This window comes from Dioscorea cayenensis, unplaced genomic scaffold (genome assembly GCF_009730915.1).
Source record: "Dioscorea cayenensis subsp. rotundata cultivar TDr96_F1 unplaced genomic scaffold, TDr96_F1_v2_PseudoChromosome.rev07_lg8_w22 25.fasta BLBR01001438.1, whole genome shotgun sequence".
In the NCBI taxonomy this organism is placed as follows: domain Eukaryota; kingdom Viridiplantae; phylum Streptophyta; class Magnoliopsida; order Dioscoreales; family Dioscoreaceae; genus Dioscorea; species Dioscorea cayenensis.
The window spans coordinates 21,184-31,314 of NW_024087829.1; the positions used below are offsets into that span (position 1 = coordinate 21,184).

Genomic DNA, 10,131 nt, shown 5'->3' on the forward strand with positions numbered 1-10,131 from the left:
GGCGATTCCATAGACGTTAGATGGAGTAATGTTGTGAGGTGTGTGAGCAACTATCCTATTATCTTATCTTAATTTATCTTAATTTTAAAGTTGATATTGGAATAGGGTTGTGTGTTTGTGAAACAATAATTGTAGTTATTAACAAATTTTCTTATTATAATATAGTTATAAAATAATTTTAGGTTAAAAATTTAAAATTAAACAAGTATCCATTTTTCTTACAAATAATCATAAAATTAAATAAATAAATATGATCCGATAGCCACATAAAATTCTGATGCTACAGCCTTATCATCAAAATAAGGAATAAAGATGGAAAAAACAAGTGTGAAATCATCCCATATTTTTACTATGAGATGCAAGAGTGTATGTCAGGGATGTACACGGGTTTGGAAAAAGCTCAAGAAATTATAGGGGTTAAGACAGGGAACATCCAATCCAATCAAATTATTTTTTAATTTTGGCAATGACCTCAACTTTGTTTGGTCCATATTTTTTCGCCTGATTTAACACATACACATATAAAATAGATCCTCAATTCTAAATTATTTTTATATGTTCTATTTCTTTTTTTATTATTAATAATAACATTAAATAATCTCATTCAGCTAAGAAACATGTCAAAATTATCATTTCCATAACTAAACACAATAATCTCTAATATCCTTGCTAATTTTCTTAACAATGTCTTCATTTCCCTATTTTTATTAATCTTGAAATATTAAAATATAGATATGTGTTAGTTTAAAAATAAATAAATAATAAACCAGAGAGCAGGAATCTTAAAAGAGATTTTTTTATAATTGATTGATGGGTTGGGATCCAACGGTCCACAACCAACATTAGAATAATCAAAGATCCCTCAATTAAACAAAAACCTATCCTCTCCTCCATCCTCACCCCAAACACTAACCCATAGCCCTCCACCTCCATGGCACTGAAAACCACCTCCACATGCTCACCGTCCTCCTCCGATGGCAGCCCAAACTCACTGTTTGTGAACTCTTCATCACCCTCGGTGTCCTCGACTATGTCGCCCGAAACTTCTCATCTACAAGGGCATCTTCAGTGAATTCGTAAGGCTTTCCTCTGGACCGGTTCCGACCGGGAGAACCTGGAGTTTAACTTTCGCTGGACCCGGCGGAACCTTACCATCGTCGGCTTGTTCAGAATTGTCGTTCCCATCCTCATCTACAAGGGCATCGTCAGTGAATTCGTAAGGCTTTCCTCCTTTTCACCCTTCATGTCGACCTATTGATGTGAAATGCCTAATCAATCTGTTATATGATCTGGTTTTTGATTCCAGCATATGCAAGACGAGGATGCCGGAAGGCCCTACAGGAAATTCCTGTGAAAATTCCAATTAAGGATCTCGATAATTAATAGTGGCGAGAATTGGCTTCTAATGCTTTGCTGTATCTCTGGATGGTAAGAAGATCACTAGTTTCGAGGAGTTGAACCTTGTTTGATTTCAGGTTGTGAATCGTATCATTGACTCTATTGAGATGTTGGCACTGTTAAATGCTTGGCTTGTTGCTTTATATATATTTCAGACGAAAAATAGATTTATGTTTTTGTTTCTGGTTCCTAATTTTTGTGTTGTCCTTTTGTCAAGAGCTTACGATTGCTTTTTGGTGACTTTGGTGAAATGCAAGTACTAAGCAGTGTGACTAGAAAGGATTAACTCAAATGAGTAATCATATTTGGTCTAATATGTCATGTTTTTGGAAGGCTATTGATGTTTCTGAAGTGCCCAATTATATTGGCTTTTAAATTATACGAGCTTTGCTATTATTATTCATGGTTATATGGGCCTTTTGTTTCTTCCAAATATCTTGATTATTAAATTAATCATATTTCGAAGTTATATTGGGATCTTTGGCAATGTATGACATGACCTGCTTATTATGTGGTACTGGTGGTTTTCAGGGAACATATGTTATGAACCTAGTATTAGTAATTTTAATTGGAAATACTTTCTAGTCAGCTGTATTGCACATCCTACATGTCATTTCTATGTTGGCTTTATTGAATTTCTTGTGTGGGAGTGCTTAGTGGATATGCTCATTTGTGGCATATTGGAGAACTATTGTTTTTCCTTATCCTTGACTGGTACAACTTGCTCTTTAAATTCATATGATTGATATAAAAAAGGGCAACACCCCATCTTTGACATCATTGTTCAGTGTGAACATCCTCTAATTTTTTTCCTATTCATCTTGATAGATTTTCTCAATTAATTTAAATTGCTCTATTAGGTCATTACTTGTCCTTTTCTATAGGGAGGACTTTTCCCATCATGTAACTTTTTAAACAAGTCTCTTACTCCACTTTGAGTCTGATTTTTCAATGTTTGCAGAATTATGATTCTCCATTGTTGGTCCTGATGTTAGCATGATATCTCATGAATACTGCTTGATATGTATTTGTGTATGTGTGTATTTTTTTATAATTAGACTTTTGTTAGTTGAAAAACTATTGTTTTCATTTCCATTGCCTTCAATTAGTAACTATTTTAGAGTTGGTTTGCTTTACAGTTGTATAGTTTCTCTATAGGTGTCTGTTGTTTGTGGGATTTTAATTTTTTTGGTGTGAATATTTTGGTGTTAATTAATTGAAAAGACTACATTTTTAATTAAGTACTTCTAAAGGCAGAGCATTATAACATATTGTACATGTGTGCAGGAGTTACAAAGGATGTTATGAAAGATCTGCCACCAAAGAAGGAACTGATATTACGTGATGAATTAAGTAGCAAGCAGAAAGAATACTACAAAGCCATTCTTACTCATAATTACCAGGTTTTAGCTCGTCGTGGAGGCGCACAGGTGGTCATGGTACTTGTCATGTTTCCTATGTCATTTGTATGGATGACTGATGTGTTGTTCTCAATTTAGATCTCTCTTATCAATGTTGTTATGGAACTTCATAAGCTTTGTTGTCACTCGTACATGTTAGAAGGAGTTGAACCTGAAGTAGAGCCAGCATATGCCAATGAAGGGTTAAGGTAAATGAAGTTGCTTTATTTCATGTCCTAATTCTTATATTTAAGGTACCTAGTGCATCTATGTTTTGTTTAGCTAGGGTGTTCAGATCATAACTTTTAGAAACATGGAAACTTGTATACAGTTTTGTTGATATCATTTGATTTGTTAAATTTCATTGAATGAGTTTAATCAAGGTTGTTTCACTTTCTTCTTTTTGATTTTGTTCTTTCATGGCTTAGTGTGCTATCTATTTTTTTGGTCCATCCTTTTCATATTAGTGTTATTTTTATTCTTCATATATCATGTGTTTAATTATCTAAATTGTTCGGAAATTATTTGTCACATTATCTACTTGTGCATAGCTTCATTTGGTTTCATTTCTTTACTTATCTCTCTGAGTCATGCCTTTATCTCATAATTTCTACTATATATTTTTGGCATTGGTCCTGGGTGACTAAGAAGATATGACTTCTGATGAGAGGTTTTTGAATTTTTAAATTAAAAAAATGAAATCGCCCAGGCTTTGGGGACTTAGTATGGAGACGGGGTTGGCAATTAAGTTATTGGAATGAGATGGAGGGAGAACTGATGTGTTTATCTTTGTTTTGTCCTTGATGCAATTTTAATCAAACTTTGTGCCATTTTTTAGGCCGAAGAAAGTTGAAGTACATGCTTTGGTTACATTGTTGGCCATTTAGTTTACCCGGATACAGTTTTGACGAGCCTTTTTTTGGGTATCCATCAAAGTGCAAAATTCAGTTCAGGACCCTTTAGTGTTCTTTTGCTTTTTTTTAGCATGTAGTTCAGATAAGTGGCAATTTTAGTGTATTAAATGGCAATTTATGTGGCAAAATTTGTGTTCCTTTATAGCATATGATTTTTGCAAACTTAATGTTCTTAAATGTTCTTCATGGTTACCTTAGATAGGCCTTGGTTTTAAAGTCACTACACCAAAGTAGGGCTTTTGCAGCGTTTTATTAGCGGCTTTTTTAATAAACCCTCCAATGTTTTTAACTTAGCGGCATTTATTTGTTATAAACGTCACCAAATTCTTTCTGGGTTTTAAATAACTTTCATTTGAAAAAAGATTTACATTAGCGCCGTTTATTTTTTAAAGCGCCTATAAAATAGAGGCATTTATTCATGTGTTTATTGAATAAATGCCGCCAAATTAACTAGGAAAATAAGAGGAATTAAAGTTTTAAAATTTAATTTTAATTAGCGGTGTTTATATTAGTAGGCGCCGGCAATTTTTCTTATTTAGCGGCGTTTATTTAAAAACATGCCTGGCATGTAATTAATGAGCTTGGAGAGATTAACATGTGGAAAATATATATTTAATTTAGCAGCGTTTATATTAATAAACACCGGTATAGTTATTGATATAGCGGCGTTGTATGAAATAAACGTAGTGAATGTAATTGGCGGGATTGTGGTTAAAATTATCCACGAAAATAAAATTTATATAATGGTGTTTATAGTAATAAACGCTGGGAAATATTTATGTAAACATTAAACCTTTCTCTTTAGCTCTCTCTCCCACGCTTCTCCCTTAATTTCTCTCTATCCATTTCTCGACTAGCGATATAAGCACCAACGATTACCTACTCCACTCTTCCTCTTTGATCGATTGGAGAGACCTGGCTACCATTTTCCCCTTTTTTCCCATCTTACTCACGAGCTCCTCGCTCTCTCACCAGCGTAAGCTCTCTCAATTCCTTGTCATTTCTCGCCTTTGATCCTTGTTTTTTTTCAATGTTTGTTCTTCTGTTTGTGTTGTTTGATGAATTCTTGCGGTGATCTAGGGTTTGATTGTTGGGATTTAGGTTTTATCATGTTTTAATGCTTAATCTGTTGGTATTTATGGTTTAATTAGGGTTTCTTTGGTGTTTCATCTCGGAGTTATTTTATTTTTATTTTTTGCTTGCCAATCTTGTTGGTTGATAACGCGTTGAGGCTTTGGATGGGTTGTTTAGGTATCTGGTTTGTTGATTGATGTTGATTGGCTGAGGATTTTTGTTTAGTGTAAATTGGGAGCAAGATTGCGTCTGAGTTTGAGACTGTGAAACGTGGATCATAATTTGGCTTTTTGTTTATTTGTTTTTTTCTTTTATAAATATATTTTGGCTTTTTGTTGGTAGTACTAGCATGCGACGTGATATTGATACGAGACCATTTCAGTTTTCTTTATTTTCTATTCTCATTGTGATTTGCTAATTTGGAGGTTTGAGTGTCTTTTTGGATCTGTTTGGATTCGAGAGTGTTAAGAATAATGATAATATATGTTTAAAGTTCTTTAAAGGTTTTATTTTTGTTTATTTACTTGGTTTTGATCATTTATAGATGTTAGTGGATTCCTAGTTTATCTAGTTATTTCTGTTTTCAGTGAATGTATGAAAAGGTTACATAAAACTCGACCAGCTTATGTTATTTTTGTTGGTTTTGTTTAGTGGATTCCTAGTTTATCTAGTTACTTCTAGTAACTTATATTATTATGGCTTTATGAAAAATGGAACCTAATGAGTTTTTTTTTCAAATTCAGGTTGCTGGCTGAAAAGGAACGGAAGGGATTTGAGGAATAAAGGTGCAGGATATTAAGAGAGGTCAGAAGATATCAAGTCGGTTAGTGCCTTTCTATTTATTTATATTTTAAATAGTTAAGAATCTAACCAATTGTTCTAATTTCTTTTTCATAGTTTATAGACTTTCATGGAGACTTTATTAAAAAATTAAAAATTAAAAAGATGTCAATTAGAGTCTTCAAGAATGTCAAAGATGGTATTGCAATACTAGTTGTTGTATATGTTGCTCAAAATAAAATAGACTAATTCATTTTCATTTCTGTTATTATGAAACCTCATCGAAATCATACACAAATATACAAGAAGTTTTCAGTTTTGGGAAATTATTCATTCTTTATTCATTAAAAATTTACGAAGATGTATATATATGTATGCCATATGCTATATATTTTTTCTATATCCATCATGCACATATATATCAGTGTCTGTATTTACATGATTATGAGGTGGTGACAAATTGGGCTGGCATATATGCATGACATGCAACTAGCAAGGATATTGACATGTCCGAATATGCGTGTACACCGCAACTGCACGGTTGTCGAAGTAATAATCCCAGACGAGTGAGTATCGTATCCACAGAGAGTAGAGAATAAAGACACTAAAATTGTTTCTTAACTAATGTGGAAGATAAATAGTGATATGTGTGACAAGATTCAATTCTCAAGAGTAAAAACAACAAGAAAGAGAGCACAAGTAAAGGAGAAGGTAAGGCAATCGATAAAGATGGGGTACCCGGGTATTGTTCCGTCTAGGACAATCGTTTCAAGTGCAAGAAACCTCTATTATGCTTCCTAATTAATGCAATAGTGAGTCATGGAAATCCTTAATTGCATAGTCCCAAATCTAAGGTCAACCATGCCTAACTCTATACATGTCCCAAAGGAGAAATTGAACAATCTCAACACCTCTCACTCGTATAGAATTGCAATGAGCTTTAGGGACTCCAAAAGATAAATCCTATTCCTATGTATAGACCTAACCCTTTGGTCCAGGTGAAAGATCCCTAGCCACAATTAAGTCCTAGATGCTAAAATCACTTCAACGCTTCACTCCGTTGCACTCGCAACTAAGCCCAGCGGAAGGTCATCCCTTAGCCCATTCACTCTACTATGACCGCAAAGAACTCTTGGAACATGGAGGAAGGATAGATCATACCGGAGGGGAAACGGGACGCTCCGCTACCTCTCGACTCACCCTCTCAACCCTCTCCAATCTAGCTTTGTCTAACTCTCATGGTGTGTCACTCACTCACAAGAGTTACCAAAAAGAACTCTCAACCCTAGTGTCACTCTACGGGAGTATCCATACAATCAAACATACAAGATTGGAACTCAGAATAAACATCAATTAATTAAAAGCATAATAAAGAGATTCAATGAAACGAATACATCCTAGGGTTCACAAATACCCAAGTACCCACTAGGGGTTTAGTTCTCCATGGAGCTAGATACAATCAATGAAATCGAATGTGAAAACAAAGCATCCATAGAAAACTCCCTAGTTAGTCATGGCGATGGTCTTGTGGAGAGTCCTCTACTCGTCGCAAAGGGTCCCTTTGTCCGCTCTAGGGATACACCCTCGCCGGATCGAGTCTCGATGAAAGCTCTCCCACTAACCTTATTCCAAATGGTGCGATGTCTGAGTCCCGAGAACCTCTCTAAAGCCCCTAGCCAATACCTCTCAAAACCCTAGCCGTAGCCTCTCTCAAGTTGGGGAAACGATGGAGAAAAGAATGCTGAAATCGAGGCTGAAATTGGCTTTTATAGGGCTCGAATCGAGAATCCACACGCCCGTGTGAGCGCCCCTGTGGATTTTTCACACGGGTGTGTGGAATTTCAACACGCTCGTGTGGATTCTCTGTTTTCATGTTTTCTCGGCCGGCTGTGAACAGTGCTGGTACAGTATTCTTGCTATAGTTTTTCAACAGTACCCTACTACAATACCGGTCCAAAATACTCCCGAATCCATACTTTCATCGAGGTAACGCAAACAGGCACACGTTTACGTCGTGGATCGCTTTGCTTCTTCAATAACGAACATGTTGGTGGAGATCTTGTTCTATATGCACAAGTCAGAATGCTTGAATGTGACTGCCCTTGTGCCCCTCCAAATGGTTATACTAACTTGAATACGAGGAGGTTGGCACACATTCCCGCATCTCAAACCTGACCTGTGTCTTCGCGTTTGAACCTTAGCAAGATTTCCTCCAAATTGGTGCATTTACGACCCACATTGGCGTCTTGCTTTCATATTCGGCCTCACAACCCTATCTGCATGAAAGTAACATAACTACACACATATTAGCGTTAAAACCCAAGAAAAGTAATGCTCAACACAAGGAAAGAACACTTCGTATTCTTATCGCACAAGCACTTATCTGATATTCCATATCTAATTACCTTTTTCTAAGCTAAAAATTTTATTATATTCTTATCTTTTATAGTAAAATCAACTATATGCAAAACATCACAGAAAAACAAATTGCTAAATGCCATATACTTTATCTATGCATGTCCATCATGCACATATCAGTATGTATATGTGCATGCTTGGTTTTATGTTAATTAACATGTGAAACATGTATGACCATCACAGTGATCTCTTTTATCTTTAAATATTTATGTTAGAAAAGGAAGCATTATGGAATAACTGTAATTTCCTTCATCATTAATGTATATCTTAATGTGTTAAGGAGAAATATGCTTTAATTTAGAAGATTGTGAATACTTTTGTAATATATTAAGTAGAAGATGGATAAGAGTTAGATATGTAAGTCATGATTGAGTCAAGAATACGAAGATGGAGTCAAACAATTCATCAAATTTGCATTTGCCAACTCAAGTGGAGATGATAGGATCATTTGCCCTTGCATAAAGTGTATGAACATCCATTGACAAACACGTGAAACAGTGCTTGAACATTTAGTATGTGATGGCATTCTACAAGGTTACACATGTTGGTTTTTTCATGGAAAGCATGTACCGTCACCTATCCATGAGACAACAAACACGTTTACAACTCCATCAAGCTCTAATCCTCACTTCCAAACTTATGGTATAAGACCGTATAGCATGGAAGAATTATTATGGATGCTTTCAACATTCATCAGTTGATAACGAGGGCCTACCATCTACTCCGATGAATTCAATGATCGAGGTGAATGACGAGGTAGAAGCTCCTAGAGAAGCTAAAGAATAGCCTTCTAAAGAAGCCGCCAAAGTTCTCATGTTGCTTGAAGCTATGAATGACAAACTTTTTCGAGGATCATAGCATTCTAGATCAGTCTCTTTGCATTTAACTTTTCCATCTAAATGCAGCTAAAAGCTGGATGACCGCTAAAAGGCCTTGACCACTTGATTGAATTCTTTAAAAGAATCCTCCGCAGCCTATTCTTGAAAGTGATTCGTGAGTCAAGAAAGTTATTAAGGATTTGGGTCTCGGGTATGATTCATAGTTGTCCAAATGACCGCATGCTATATTAGGAGCATAATGAAGGTCGCTAATCTCTGATCATATGTGTGGTCGTTCTCTAGGTGTCCCCAATTTTTGGTCAACATTTGAATGATGACAATGTAAAGTGGTTCGCTGGCGACCTGGCGGTGTCAAGGTATTTTCCTTTAATACCATGACTGTAGAGAATTTTCATGTCGACTTAGACTGACGATATGATGCGCATGCTAAAGGTTGGGCCAATGATGGATTCACGTTACGATTAGCGATGCTAAGGCATGGAAATCATTTGATACAAGATATCCCGACTGCTCGATTATAGAAATGTTAGGCTTGGTCTTTCTTCTAATGGGTTTAACCCATTCAACTTATTAAGTACTTCTTACAACACTTGGCCAATGGTGTTGATTTCTTATAACTTGCCACCGTGATTGGGGATGAGAAACAAACTTTCTTTCCTTTTGGTCAACGATTATTCCTAGTAAACAAAGGTCTTGAAACGATATTGACATCTACCGCATACAACCTCTTATTAATAAAGAGTTTAAAGCACCATGGGTCGGTAGTGTAGAGACATATGATGCATCCGTAGGGAGAAATTTTCAATATTGCGCGCTGCCTTATTATGGACTATTAACGATTTCCCTTCCTTACACAAATTTATCGATTGGGAACACCAGCGCGAAAATATGCTTCGGTTCTTGTTAAAGTTGAAGAAGAAACTTATTCACACAATGGTTAACTAATGGCCGAAGTTTTGTTAAATGGCACATCTACTGTGAAGGAACATAATCATCCATACAGATCTCGTAAACATCTCTTTGATGGTAATGTGTGTAGATGGGAGCGCCTTCGCCACTGGTCTAATATTTTATTAATGTTGGAAAGAGTTGCAATTTCTTATGGGTAACAAGGCAATACAAATTAAAAAATAAAACACTAATAATGAATCTAAGAAAAGACCACCTAATAAGTATCCAATATCGACTTGACACCGATGATGATGTAGTACGTGAAGAAGTGAATCAACCGAAGTAGCTTTCAGGATTTAAGAGAAGCATATTCTTTTGACGATTATATTAGCAATGACAAACCACTCAATTATAATT

General features: G+C 35.6%; 1 protein-coding gene across 2 annotated transcripts; it reads left to right on the forward strand.

Annotated features, from left to right (window-relative positions):
* Nucleotides 1-900: 900 nt before the first annotated feature.
* Nucleotides 901-6,101, forward strand: LOC120256425 (CHD3-type chromatin-remodeling factor PICKLE-like). Of its 2 annotated transcripts, none has more exons than XM_039264110.1 (5): nucleotides 901-1,216; nucleotides 1,307-1,475; nucleotides 2,686-2,828; nucleotides 2,898-3,007; nucleotides 5,530-6,101. In XM_039264110.1, exons 3-5 carry the CDS (start codon nucleotides 2,703-2,705, stop codon nucleotides 5,567-5,569), a joined length of 276 nt encoding a protein of 91 aa, XP_039120044.1. In that variant the 5' UTR covers nucleotides 901-1,216; nucleotides 1,307-1,475; nucleotides 2,686-2,702; the 3' UTR covers nucleotides 5,570-6,101. The 2 variants fall into 2 exon arrangements, with proteins under 2 accessions (XP_039120044.1, XP_039120043.1); XM_039264109.1 differs by having other exon boundaries at nucleotides 1,307-1,428; nucleotides 5,530-6,100.
* Nucleotides 6,102-10,131: the final 4,030 nt, after the last annotated feature.